The sequence below is a fragment of the Lutra lutra genome, chromosome 6 (assembly GCF_902655055.1).
Source record: "Lutra lutra chromosome 6, mLutLut1.2, whole genome shotgun sequence".
Taxonomy (NCBI): domain Eukaryota; kingdom Metazoa; phylum Chordata; class Mammalia; order Carnivora; family Mustelidae; genus Lutra; species Lutra lutra.
In genome coordinates, this window is record NC_062283.1 from 128,888,076 (window position 1) to 128,902,183 (window position 14,108).

The window sequence follows — 14,108 nt, forward strand, 5'->3', positions numbered from 1 at the left end:
CCGCGCACCCATTGCCGGTGACGCTAAGAGGTCCCCAGCTGGGTAGGTGCAGGGTTTTTATAGACAGGTACAAACAAGTTTTGGGTGGGGCTGAGCCGATTGGTTGACAGTTTGAACATTTGAAAAAGGCATATTTGGTGTTAGCTGATTGGTTTAGGGGACCCACGCGCGCGTTAAGCAATCAAACAGAAGCAGAACTGGCTGGTTAGCCCCCACGCGCGAAAAAGCAAGCGTTCATACAGAAGCGAAACTAGCTGGTTAGCTTTCCGATTCCCTAGATAGAATACATTTTCAATCTGGGGGGTTCTTTTGGTCTCTCAAGGTATCCTAGTGCATACATTGCACAGTTAAATTTTTTTTTAATATACACCAATTTTTATTTTATTTTTTATTTTTTTAGATTTTATTCATTTGAGAGAGAGAGAGAAAGAGAGAGAACACGAGTGGAGGGAGGGTCAGAGGGAGAAGCAGACTCCCACTGAGTAGGGAAGCCTGATGTAGAACTCGAACCTGGGACTCTGGGATCATGACCTGAGTTGAAGGCAGTTGCTTAACTAATTGATCTACCCAGGTGCCTCACACCAATTTTTTTCTTAAGATTTTATTTATTTATGGGGTACCTGGGTGGCCTGGTCAGTTAAGCATCTGACTCTTGATTTCAGCTGAGGTCATGATCTCAGGATGGTGAGATCAAGCCCTGTGTTGGGCTCTGTGTTCAGTGGGGAGTCTGCTTGACATTCTCTCCCTCTCCCTTGCCCCTTCCCCTGCTTGTGCTCTCTCTCAGTCTCAAATAAATGAATCCTTAGATTTATTTATTTGAGAGTGTGTGTGAGCGTGAGCAGGGACTGGGTGGGGCGGGGAGGCACAGAGGGACAGGGGGAGGGACAGACTCCTCGTTGAGCAAGGAGCCCAATGCAGGCCTCAATCTCACAACCCTGAGATCATGACCTCAGCCAAAACCAAGAGCTGGAGACTCAACCGACTGAGCCACCCAGGTGCCCCCGGAGTTAAATCTGAATGCACATCCCATGCAATATTTGGACATACTTATACTAAAAAAGTATTGGTTATTCATCTGAAATTGAAACTTAATTGGGTTTTCTGTATTTTTATTTGCTAAACATTGCATCCTTGTACAGATTATCTTTAATCCTCACAATAATTGTTTGAGGTCGCCACTATTACCATCTACCTTTTACACATCCAGAAACTGGAACACAGCTTAGGTAACTGTCCAAATTCACACATCTATATGTTAACATATACTGAGAAACCAAGTGGGCAGAGAGGCAGGCAGAGAGAGAGGAGGAAGCAGGCTCCCTGCTGAGCAGAGAGCCCAATGCGGGGTCTCGATCCCAGGGCACTGGGATCATGACCTGAGCCAAAGGCATAGGCTTTAACCCACTGAGCCACCCAGGCGCCCCAGAAACCAAAATCTTTTAGGCTACTTTGTTTCCACCAATAGCCAATTTTGTGCTTGTTATGTTGATAAGTACTATTATCTGTTTCACCGGATCCCACTGTCTGGTCTTGGCAAATTATCAGAATATAACCCATTCACTGACCAACATGCAAAGTTCTGGGTCCTGCTTGTCAAGGTTAAAAAGAGAGTCAAGTATTATGTAAAGGGAAGATAGAGATAGCATTTCCTCATTATGGAAAAAATCAGATCCATCATTTCTTTTTTTCTTTTTAAATTTTACGTATTTGAGAGAGAGAGAGAGAATGAGTGGGGGGAAAGGCAGAGGGAGAGGGACAAGCAGATTCCCCACTGAGCATGGAGCCCAATGCAGGGCCAGATCCCAGGACCCTGAGATCATGACCTGAGCCAAAGTCAGGTGCTCATCCAACTGAGCCACCCAGGTATGCCAGATCCGTAATTTCTAAGGCAGTGTTGATGAGTGAGCAGGAGGCTGGCTGAGGACAAAGCAAAGGTGGCACCTTGCACCCCCTTTCCACCCGCTCCCCTTGGTAATGTGTGTGACATTCCTCAGGCACCCCTGACTGCCATAAGTGAGAAACAAATAGTTAACTTGCAGAAATCACAATCCTACAAGACAGGAGTCTCCCTTGGTTTACAAATGTCCTAGAGATCTACAAACAAAGAAGTTACCTTATCAATAGCACAATTTCCAGAAGCAAATAACTCAGTTCCTCAAGCCCTAAATAAAGTTAAATTTCTTCTAAACCCAAATCTCACTAACAAGAACACTTGATAGGAGAAATGTGAAACTTTATCTCTAGATCTCTAAGATAGTGTCGAGAATCATTCCCAAGCATATGGCCCCCTGATATACATCTAAAGGGTCTCACAAGAAGATTTTTACTACTAGTAATAAATAACCTTTCTCCCAACAATAGCTAGCCCCTCAAGGTCCCAGAGACCTTGCTTCCAAAATTCCTTAAAGGCTAACATCACCCCCTTTCTTCTCACCTACCCAACGCCTGTGTATATAATCAGCCACTCCTCAGGATAACAGGGCAGCAGCTCTTTCTGCCCACGGGTCCTGTCCCCGTGCTTTAATAAACCACCATTTTGCACCAAAGAAGTCTCAAGAATTCTTTCTTGGTCATCGGCTCCAGACCTCAGCCCACTGAACCTCACCTAGGTTCTAGAACTTCATCAGTGTGACTTATTGAAACACACAAGGGAATGAAGACCAGATTCTGGAAACAAGTGATGTGAAAGGAGGAGAGTCCTACAGCCCAACAACCAATCTGTTCTAGGGGACAGACGGCATTAACAACATTGTAAGTTTATACTCTGGAACATCTGAGTTAGAGATTTTTCAAAAAGCAATAGCCTTGTTTCTTTGAATGACAATTAAAGCTGCCTGACAGTGAGTGAGTGAGTGAATTTAGCCTGGTTCTTTGTGATACTGAATCCTTTCAGCTCTGCCTCCAACTCCCATTATCTGTCATTTCCTCTCAGATGTTAAAAAGAAAACAAAGCCCATCTACTAGTGTGCCAAAGCACTGGAAACACCACTGATCTTCCCCTTTAGCTCAAAGCAAAGGCTTCCCCCTGCCCCGCCCCCAACAAACTTGAATGGCTTCTCAAAACTTCAACATTAAGTAGTTAGGAACAGTAAATTTTAAGGTTACTAACATATGACACAACTACTCATGGTAGCTTTTATTTTTCCCAATTTTTTTCTCTTACCAGAAGAAGGAATTTAATGACCATGCCATAAGATCTGCTTCTATTCAAGCTCTGATTACACAGGATTGAGCCATATGAAATCGCTATCTTTGTAGGTCAAAAATGATCAAATAGCAGCAGTCTCATATGGCTCAACCTAATATAAACATGCAGATAATATCTGCCATTCGCACAAACATGGGTGAACCTGGAGGACATTATACTAAATGAAATAAGCCAGACACAGAAGGAAAAAAAGGGCATGATCTCACTTATATTTGGAATCTAAAAAAGGCAAATACACAGAAGCAGAGAGTATAACAGTAGTTACCAGGAGAAGGAAGGTGGAGAAGTGGGCAGATACTGGGAACAGATCTGCAGTTCTGTGCAATGAATAAGTCTAGAAAGCTAATGTACAGCATGATGACGTAGTAACGCTGTGCTGAATAATGGAAATGTACCGCAAGAGTACATTTCAGGTGCTATCATCACACACACAGAAACAGTAACCATGTGAGGAGATGATCTGTTAATGAGCATGACTGTAGCAATTATTCCACTGTATACATATAGCTCATCATTGTGTTGTGCACTTTATTTTTGTCTGTTGTACACTTTAAATACAAATTTATTTAAAAATAAAAATTTCCTGGAGTCCTGGGATCAAGCTGCACAGTGGGCTCTCTGCTTAGCGGGGAGCCTGCTTCTCCGTCTCCCTCTGCCTGCCACTCTGCCTGTTTGTGCGCTCTCACTCTCTGTCAGATAAATAAATAAAATCATTTAAATATTTTTATTTAAAGAGTGAGAGAGTGAGAGAGTGAGAGAGCGAGAGTGCACAAGAACGGGGAGGGACCAAGGGAGAGGGAGAAGTAGGCTCTCTCCTGAGCAGGGAACCTGATGGGGGGGCCCCCCCCATATCCCAAGACGCTGGGATCATGACCCCAGCCGAAGGCAGATTCTTAACCAACTGAGCCACCCAGGCGCCCCATAAATAAAATCTTTTTAAAAAATTAAAAATAAAAATAAATAAAAATAAAATTTAAAAAATACACAAGATATTTTAAAAGATTGAAAAATACACATGATATATAAATAAATACAGTCCTCCTTCATTCCTTAATTGGTCATTTCAACAGTAATAACAAAAGATTCTATAAAGTTTCCTAGTCGCCTATACAATACGCACACAATATAGATCTCAGTAAATTGTGGGATGGCAGAGAATAAATAGCGGCAAGGGAGTGTTCGTGGAAGATTAAGACAAATTATAGATTCAGAGCTTGAACATAATCGCACAAAACATGAGAAGCTGCCCCCTGAAGTTACTCCAAAATACATGGTTCAAAGAACTGAGGCTATCCCTGGCCAAAGAGCTTTTCCTTTTCATTTTACTAATAAGCTATCGTTTTTGGTTTGTCCTTCACGCCAGTGTAGAGAACAAACAAAAAATTAAGAAGCACATTTATTTAAAAAACTGTCATGTCCCCCAATATAACTGTCGGTACTTAAATATATTTGCAGGGGGAGATGCCGAGAGTATTCCTCATTGTTTCGTGTTTCGGATCACTTGCTTCCTTGCCTGTTACTGACATTGTCATTACTATCAACTCAGATCCTTTTAACAGGGAACATTATTAGGTCTGTGCAACTTGCAGGGAATGAGTCGTTAACTAAAATATGCAATAGATTTACTCTGTTATGGGTAGAAGGAAAGAAGCCAACAGCATCTGCTACAGGTTTTTCATATCCTAAGGTGATTACCATAGGAATCTATATTTAGATATTTAGTAAGTGTTCAACAAATTTAGTTTATTTGCCATTAATCAATCTAGACCAGTAATCCCAACTGTGGCCCAAAGAATGTTATTGAAAATACTTATGGGATACAGTTAAACTAGTCCTCAGGGGAAAACATAAATGCTTGTACTGAGAAAGTAAAAGTGGTTGAGCTAAGCATCTAGCTAAGGAAATGAGGAAAAAAACACAACAAAATAAACTGAAAGAAAGTAAAAGGAAGGAAATGATAAAGAAAAAAATAAATCCATTAACTAGAAAACACATATATCATCAAAAGGATTTATTAAAAGCCAAAAGTTGGGTATTTAAAACTATTTAAATTGACAACCTCTGGAAAGATAGATTAAGGAAAAGAAAAAAATAAATAAGATGGAAATAAATAAATAGGGGTGCCTGGGTGGCTCAGTGGGTTAAGCCTCTGCCCTTGGCTCACATCATGATCCCAGGGTCCTGGGATCAAGCCCCACCTCGGGCTCTCTGCTCAGCAGTGGGCCTGCTTTCCCCCCGCCCCCTCCACCTGCTTCTCTGCCTACTTGTGATCTCTTTCTCTCTCTCTCTCTCTGTCAAATAAATAAATAAAATCTTTTTTTTAAAAAGATGGAAATAAATACAATAACATTTCAAAAGCTAAAATATTATAAACAATTTTATGCTATTTAATTGGGAAACACATAATGAAATAATTCATGGAAAATTTAACTTAAACTAATTCAAGAAGAAATAGAAAGTTTGTGTAGTCCTACTTAAAAAAAAATAATTTAGGTGCACCTGGGTGGCTCAGTCAGTTGAGTGTCTGACTCTTGGTTTCTACTCCCGTCATGATCTTGGGGTCCAAGGATCAAACCCCATGCTGGGGTCTCTGCTCTCAGCAGGGAGTCCACTTAAGGATTTTCTCCATCTGTCTGCCCCTCCCACCACTCACGCTGGCATGCTCCTTCTCTCTAAAATAAATGTATCTTTAAAAAAATAAAAGTAGAGGCGCCTGGGTGGCTCAGTGGGTTAAGCCACTGCCTTCGGCTCAGGTCATGATCTCAGGGTCCTGAGATGGTCCCGCATCGGGCTCTCAGCTCAGCAGGGAGCCTGCTTCCCTCTCCCTCTCTCTCTGCCTGCCTCTCTGCCTATTTGTGATCTCTGTCTGTCAAATAAATAAATAAAATCTTTTAAAAAAATAAAAATAAAAAAATAAAAGTAATTTAATCTGTAGATTAAGAAATCTTCACACACACAAACCAATACATGCAGATAGTCTTCCAAATTTTAAACAGTTAAGGTTATTCCAATCTTACATAAATTCTTCTAGATACAAAGGAAAGCAACATTCCCTTAACCATTCAATGAGGCTGATATAATTGAAATTCTACAGCTATACAAGGATGGTGTAAGAAAGGAAAGTTGAGAGACCAATCTTGCCCATAAACACACATAAAAAATCCTAAGCAAAATATTAGCAAAAAAATTCATAAGAGGGGCGCCTGGGTGGCTCAGTGGGTTAAAGCCTCTGCTTCAGCTCAGGTCATGATCTCAGTGTCCTGGGATTGAGGCCCACATCGGGCTCTCTACTCAGCAGGGAGCCTGCCTCCCCCTCTCTCTCTGCCTGCCTCTCTGCCTACTTGTGATCTGTCAAATAAATAAATAAAATCTTTTTAAAACAACAACAACAACAAAAAGTTCATAAGAGTGTTAGAGTAGACCAAAAAACACAACTCTACTATGTTGTCTGCAAGACCCCCATGTTATGGTGTACCTGGGTGGCTCAGTTAAGTGTCCCAATTCTTGATTTCAGCTCAGGTCAGGATCTCAGGGTCTTGAGATCAAGCCCCATGTTGGGCTCCAGGTTTTACGGGATCTTCTCTCCTTTAGTTCCCACTATTCTTGGTCAAGCCATTTTGAAGAATGAAGACATAAACCAGACAGAATGATGGGCAGCAAAGGAAAGTTTATTGAGTGATAGAATACAAAGCTCCCAAAGAAGGAGGGGACCCAAGAGGATCACCACTGTTGTTTCTAAGATTAGGGATTTTTAATTGGATTAGCCCTCCAGGAGCCTGTTACGCCATCAGGTTTTTGTCATCTATCTATCTATTGTCTATTTGTCTATCTATCTATCTATCGCATGGGAAATGGTGGAGGGTTCCCTCTAGGGTGGTGTAAAGTGCTTTTAAGGGTAGTTTCCTCTTGGCCGGGTGGGGGGGGGGTTGAAGGGGTGGGGAAAGGCTTCCCTGCCTTTCTTCCAATTCCCCAGCACTTACGTCCCTCCCCCCCCCATCACTTACATATGCTCACGCACTCTCTCGGTCTCAGATAAAATCTGAAAACAAAACAAAACTTCACTTTATTTTTTTTTAAGATTTTATTTACTTATTTGACAAACAGAGAGAGCTCACAAGTAGGCAGAGAGGCAGGCAGAGAGAGAAGGGGAAGCAGGCTCCCTGCTGAGCAGAGAGCCCCATGTGAGGCTCAATCCCAGGACCCTGGGATCATGACCTGAGCTGAAGGCAAAGGCTTAACCCTCTGAGCCACCCAGGCGCCCCTCACTTTATTCTTTTTTTTTATTTTTAGATTTTATTTTTAAGTAATCTCCACACCCAACATGGGGCTTGAACTCACAACCCCCAGATTGAGTCACATGTTCGCCACTGACTGAGCCAGCCAGGCACCCCAAGGAATCCACTTTAATTCTAAATTTCGTAAGAGAATTTTTAAATTTTTTATGTTTTTTTTAATATTTTATTTATTTATTTGACAGAGAGAGACACAGTGAGAGAGGGAACACAAGGAAGGGGAGTGGGAGAAGGAGAAGCAGGCCTTCCACTGAGCAGGGAGCCCGATGGATGCAGGGCTCAGTCCCAGGACCCTGGGATCATGACCTGAGCTGAAGGCAGCCACTTAACAATTGAGCCACCCAGGCACCCCAAAAGAATTTTTTTTTTAAAGATTTTATTTATTTATTTGACAGACAGAGATCACAAGTAGGCAGAGAAGCAGGCAGAGAGGAGGAAGCAGGCAGAGAGGAGGAAGCAAGCTCCCTGCTGAGTAGAGAGCCGGATGCGGGGCTCAATCTCAGAAACCTAGGATCATGACCTGAGCCGAAGGCAGAGGCTTTAACCCACTGAGCCACCCAGGTGCCCCAAAAGAATTTTTTTTTAATGACCAGGTTGGGTTTATACAAGAATGGCTTAATATCAGAAAATCCAGGGGTGCCTGGGTAGCTCAGTCAGCTGAGTGTCTGACTCTTGATTTTGACTCAGGATATGATCTTGGGGTCATGCGATCCAGTCCCACATGGGCTCCCCACTCAGCAGGGAGTCTTCTTGAGGTTCTTTCCCTTTCTCTTCCTCCTCTTCTGCCCCTTCCCCTCTGCCCCTCTCCTCTTGCACTCTCCCAAATAAATAAATAAAATCTTTTTAAAAAATCCATGCACACAATTAATCACACCATATTTAAGGAGAAAAACCATATCATCTTCTCAAATACATACAGAAATGGTGTTTTGAGGGACACCTGGCTGGCTCAGTGGGTGGAGCAGGGGACTCTCAGGGTTGTGAATTCAAGCCCCTTGTTGGGTGTAGAGATTACTTGAAAAAATAAAATCAAAAAAGAAAAGAAGAGAAATGAAAAGAAAAGAAAGAAATGGTATATGATTCTAGGGGCACCTGGGTGGTTAGTCAGTTGGGTATCTAACTTGATTTTGGCTCAGGTTGGTCATGATCTCGGGATCCTGGGATCAAGCCCTGTGTCAGGCTCCCTGCTTGGCCTGGGAGGATTCTCTCTCTCCCTCTGCCCCTCCTCCCACTCATGTGAGCTCTCTCTCAAATGAATAAATAAATCTTTTTTTAAAAATCTATAAAATATTCTATAGCAAAAGAAGTATAAAAGGATGCTTCTTAATCTGAAAAAAAAGTTTTGCCAAACCATTTAGCAAATATATATATTTGGGGGAGGGGGCTGGGGAGGGACAGAGGAGAGGAAGAAAGAGAATCTCAAGCAGGCTCCACACCCAGTGCTGAGCCCAACACATGGCTTGATCTCACCACCCTGAGATCACAACCTGAGTCTAAATCAACAGTTGGATGCTTTTAACTGGCTGAACCACCCAGGCGCCCCCATGCAAATATTACTTTTAATAGAAAAAAGCATTCCTTTTAGAATCAGGAAAAATGATACTACCACTGCTTTTGTTCAACATTGTACCAGAGCACTGAAACAGTGAGATAAGATTTAAAAAGTACAAAGTTTGGAAAGGCTATGACACACAGGAAAAAATGCTCAGTATCACTAATCATTATGAAAATGTAAATGAAGGGGCGCCTGGGTGGCTCGGTGGGTTAAAGTCTCTGCCTGCACCTCAGGTCATGATCCTGGGATCCTGGGATCGAGCCCCATATCGGGCTCACTATTCAGCGGGGAGCCTGCTCTTCCTCTGCCCCTCCCCCCCCACCATTCTCTCTCTCTCTCTCTCTCTCTCTCTCTCTTTCTTTCTCTCTCAAATAAATAAAAAAATCTTTTTTTTAAGATTTTATTTATTTATTTGACAGAGAGAAATCACAAGTAGGCAGAGAGGCAGGCAGAGAGAGGAGGAAGCAGGCTCCCCACCAAGCAGAGAGCCCAATGAGGGGCTTGATCCCAGGATCCTGAGATCTTGACCTGAACCGAAGGCAGAGGCTTAACCTACTGAGCCACCCAGGTGCCCTCAAATAAATTTTAAAATCTTAAAAAAAGAGAGAGAGAGAGAGAGAAGAAATAACAAGTGTTGGTGAGGATGTGAAGAATGTAAACTGGTGCAGCCACCATGGTTGCTTGAGAAAGCATAGAGCTTTCTCAAAAAATTTAAAAGAGTAATACCATATGATCCAATAATTCTACTACTGCATATTTACCCAAAGAAAATGAAAACACTAATACAAAAAGATATGTGCACACCTGTTTATTGTGGCATTATTTACAATAGCCAAAATATGGAAGCAATCCAAGTACCCATTGGTAGACAAATGGATAAGAAAGATGTAGTGTGTGTATGTGTGCATATAAGTATATATGTATAGTTATATATGTATGATATATGTTACATATGTACATAATATGTATATAATATGTAATATTTCATAGATACGAATATATATGTGATCCATACATACTTACATATGTGTATACTTACATGTATGTATACTTACACATATGTAAGTATATGTGTATACACACACACACATGCACAGCCAGAAAAAAAGAAGAGATCATGACATTTGCAACAATATGGATAGACCTACGGGGTATCATACTAAGTGAAGTAAGTCAGAAAGAGAAAGACAAACACCATGTGATTTCACTCATATTTGGAATCTAAGAAAACAAATGAGTGGTGCCTGGGTGGCTCAGTCAGATTAGTGGCTGCCTTTGGCTCAGGTCATGATCTCAGGGTCCTGGGATCAAGTCCTGCATCGGGCTTCCTACTAAGTGAGGAGTCTGCTTCTCTCCTTCTGCCTGCTGTTCCCCCTGCTTGTGCACACTCTGTCAAATGAATAAATAAAATCTTAAAAAAAAAAAAGGGACAGAGAAAATACAACCATATACAGACAGACAAAGCTAATACGTAGTAATAGAGGTCAGAACAGTGATTCTCTTTGGCATTGTTCACTGGGAGGAACATGACAGAGCCTTCTGGTGTGTTAGAAATGCTCTATGTAGATCTTTTTCTGTATGGTAATTACAGGAATAAAACATATGCACAAGGTCACTAAGTTTATACTTAAGATTTGTGCGTTTTACTATGTAAGTTTTACATCAATAAAAAAGTCTTCAAAATGTAACTAAATGTAACTAAAAGGGGCGCCTGGATGGCTCAGTGGGTTAAAGTCTCTGCCTTTGGCTCAGGTCATGATCTTAGGGTCCTGGGATTGAGCCCCACATTGTTCTCTCTGCTCAGCAGGGAGAAGGGAGCCTGCTTCCTCCTCTCCCTCTGCCTGCTTCTCTACCTACTTGTTATCTCTGTCTGTCAAATAAATAAATAAAATCTTTAAAAAAAAATAAATTCTAGGGTGCCTGGGTGGCTCAGTGGGTTAAGCCGCTGCCTTCGGCTCAGGTCATGATCTCAGGGTCCTGGGATCGAGTCCCGCATCGGGCTCTCTGCTCAGCAGGGAGCCTGCTTCCCTTCCTCTCTCTCTCTCTGCCTGCCTCTCTGCCTACTTGTGATCTCTCTCTCTCAAATAAATAAATAAAAATCTTAAAAAAAATAAAATAAAAATAAATTCTACAATTTGAAAGGGCAAGAAAAATAGATGGTACCTAGAAATACATAGCGCCCGCCCCCCTTTACTCATGGTGTTTCCCTTTACACAGTTTCAGTCGTCTGTGGTTAACCATGATCTGGAAGCAGACGAGCCTCCTACTGACAAATTGTCGGGTCAGGAGTATCTTACTGCCTCATCACAATGCCCACATCATGCACCTGACTTCATCTAATCACCTGGGCACTGTATCATCTCACATCAACACAAGTAGAAGGAGGAGTACATTGTAAGATATTTGGGGGGATGAGACCACATTCATATAACTTTTATTGCAGCATATTGTTATACTTATTATATTATGTATGTATATTCAAAATTCCAATAATTTTACTCCTAAATCGATACCCTCTGAAAATTTTGGTTTAAATATATTTGAATGATGGTTCACGGATACGTTTTCCAATATCGTGAAAACAAAAACAGAAGAACAGAGAAGTAACCACAGTCCACCAACAGAACAAAAAGTAAATGATGGTAAAGGGGTGCAGGGGCGTGGGAGGCACAGTTATTCATTTCACAGTTATGGAATGAGTAAGTCAAGGAGATGGAAGGTACAGCACATAGCATATAGTCAATGGTATTGTTAACAGTGTTGTATGGTTGCCGCGCCTGGGTGGCTCAGTTGGTTAAGCCACTGCTTTCGGCTCAGGTCATGATCCCAGAGTCTTGGAATTGAGTCCTACTTCAGGCTCCCAGCTCCGTGGGGAGTCTGCTTCTCCCTCTGACCTTCTCCCCTCTCGTGTTGTCTCTCATTCTCTCTCTCTCTCAAATAAATAAAGAAAATCTTTAAAAAAAACAAACAAACACCCAGTGTTGTATGGTCAAGATGGCAGCTACATTTATGGGGAGCATAGCATAACATATAGAGAAGTTGAATCACTGTATTATACACCTGAAATTAGGGTAGCATGTGTATCAAATTCAATTAAAAAAATAATAATACTGGCATGGACACCTGGGTGGCTCATTCGGTTAGGCATCTGCCTTCAGCTCAGTTCAGGTCATGATTCCAGGGTCCTGGGATCAAGTTCCATGCCCATCTCCCTGCTCAGCGGGGAGCCCACTGCTCCCTCTGTGCTCTCCCTCTCTCTCTGACAAATTAATTAATTAATTAATTATAAATCCTGGGACACCTGGGTGGTTCAGTCATTTTCGGCTCAGGTCATAATCCCAGGGTCCTGGGATCAAGCCCTGCATCAGGCTCCCTGCTCGGCAGGTAGCCTGCTTCTCCCTTTCCCACTCCCCCACTTGTGTTCCCTCTCTTGCCGTGTCTCTCTCTCTCAATCTCTGTCAAATATATAAATAAATAAATAAAACCTTAAAAAATATATATATACTGGGGTGCCTGGGTGGCTCAGTGGGTTGAAGCTTCTGCCTTTGGCTCGGGTCGTGATCCCGGGGTCCTGGGATCAAGCCCCATGTCGGGCTCTTTACTCGGCAGGGAGACTGCTTCCTCCTCTCTCTCTGCCTGCCTCTCTGTCTGCTTGTGACCGCAGTCTGTCGAATGAATGAATAAAATCTTTAAATATATAAATATATATTATATTTATATATAATATATATAATAAATATATATTTTATTATATATATAATAAATATATATTTTTATTATATATATATATATATATATATATATATATATATATAGGCAGTTCAGCTGCAAGTTTTGAAGATGCTGCCCAAAGGAAAAAGCAGTTTAGGGAAAAGTGGAGCTACCTCCCGGAGTGGTCGTTCTTCTGACAAGAAGGCTCAGGGTCCCAAATGTGGCAACGATGCAGTAAAGGTCAGACACTTTCCATGTAAAAAACAAGGGAAAACCATGGGAGCCACGGAAAAGTTAAAGTCTGGAAAGATATCCAATGAAGTGGCTGTCATGAAGATAGAGCTGGGCAAAGGGGTGACCAGAGGTATCATGGTGGGACCATTTCCAGAAGCAGCATTTGCCTTGCCTATGAGTGGGCTGGGTAAGTCTGTGTTTATAGATCCTCCAATTACAATAAAATTTGGATATCATCTTATGGTGACTGAAAGGAGAAAATAAAATTCTACAAAAGACTGAAAAAAATATAGTGGCCAAAAAATGAAAAACTAAAATCATTTAAAAAATAAAATTGTTTTTCTCTTTTCTGAAAAAAAAACAGAAACAAAAATAATAAATTATGGTATAGTTACACTAAAAGAAATGGCTGAACTATAATCTGGAGGCAGCAGATCGGCGACTCAATCTTAGAATTCTAGTGTTGAGTGAAAGAACAAGTCATCAACAGATGCTGTACCACACGTGACCTATAATATGACATCATTTAAATACATTTCAAGAACAAAACTCATCAATATATTGTTTGGGAAAACATAAGCATGTGATTTTTTTTAAACTAGGTCTTTTAAGAAGACTATTTATTTGAAAGAGACAGAGAGAATGCATAGTTAACAGGGAGTGGGGGTTGCAGAGGGAAGGAATCTCCAGCAGGCTCCCAGCCAAGTGTAGAGCCCAGTTGGACATGGGCCCAATCTCTTGACCCTGAGACCATGACCTAAGTCGAAATCAAGAGTCAGACACTTAGGGGCGCCTGGCTGGCTCAGTGGGTTAAAGCCTCTGCCTTCGGCTCAGGTCATGATCTCAGGGTCCTGGGATCAAGCCCCACATTGGGCTCTCTGCTCAGTGGGGAGCCTGCCTCCCCCTCTCTCTATGCCTGCCTCTCTGCCTACTTATGATTTCTGTCAAATAAATAAATAAAATCTTAAAAAAAAAAAAAAAGAGAGTCAGACACGTAAATGGCTGAGCCATCCAGGTATCCCTGTAAGTATTCTTTTAAGAAAGCAGGAGATTGGAGCAGCTGGGTGGCTCAGTTGGTTGCCTGTCTGCCTTGGGCTCAGGTCATGAC

General features: G+C 41.8%; 1 protein-coding gene across 1 annotated transcript; it reads left to right on the plus strand.

Annotated features, from left to right (window-relative positions):
• The first annotated feature begins 12,895 nt into the window (after positions 1–12,895).
• Positions 12,896–13,445, plus strand: LOC125102394 (peptidyl-prolyl cis-trans isomerase NIMA-interacting 4-like). Its single transcript, XM_047733584.1, has one exon. It carries the CDS (start codon positions 12,896–12,898, stop codon positions 13,262–13,264), a length of 369 nt encoding a protein of 122 aa, XP_047589540.1. The 3' UTR covers positions 13,265–13,445.
• The last annotated feature ends 663 nt before the right edge of the window (positions 13,446–14,108 follow it).

What these genes read in the sequence shown, in the direction of transcription:
- LOC125102394 (XM_047733584.1), top strand. Translation starts at nt 12,896, where the DNA reads ATGCTGCCCAAAGGAAAAAGCAGTTTAGGGAAAAGTGGAGCTACCTCC.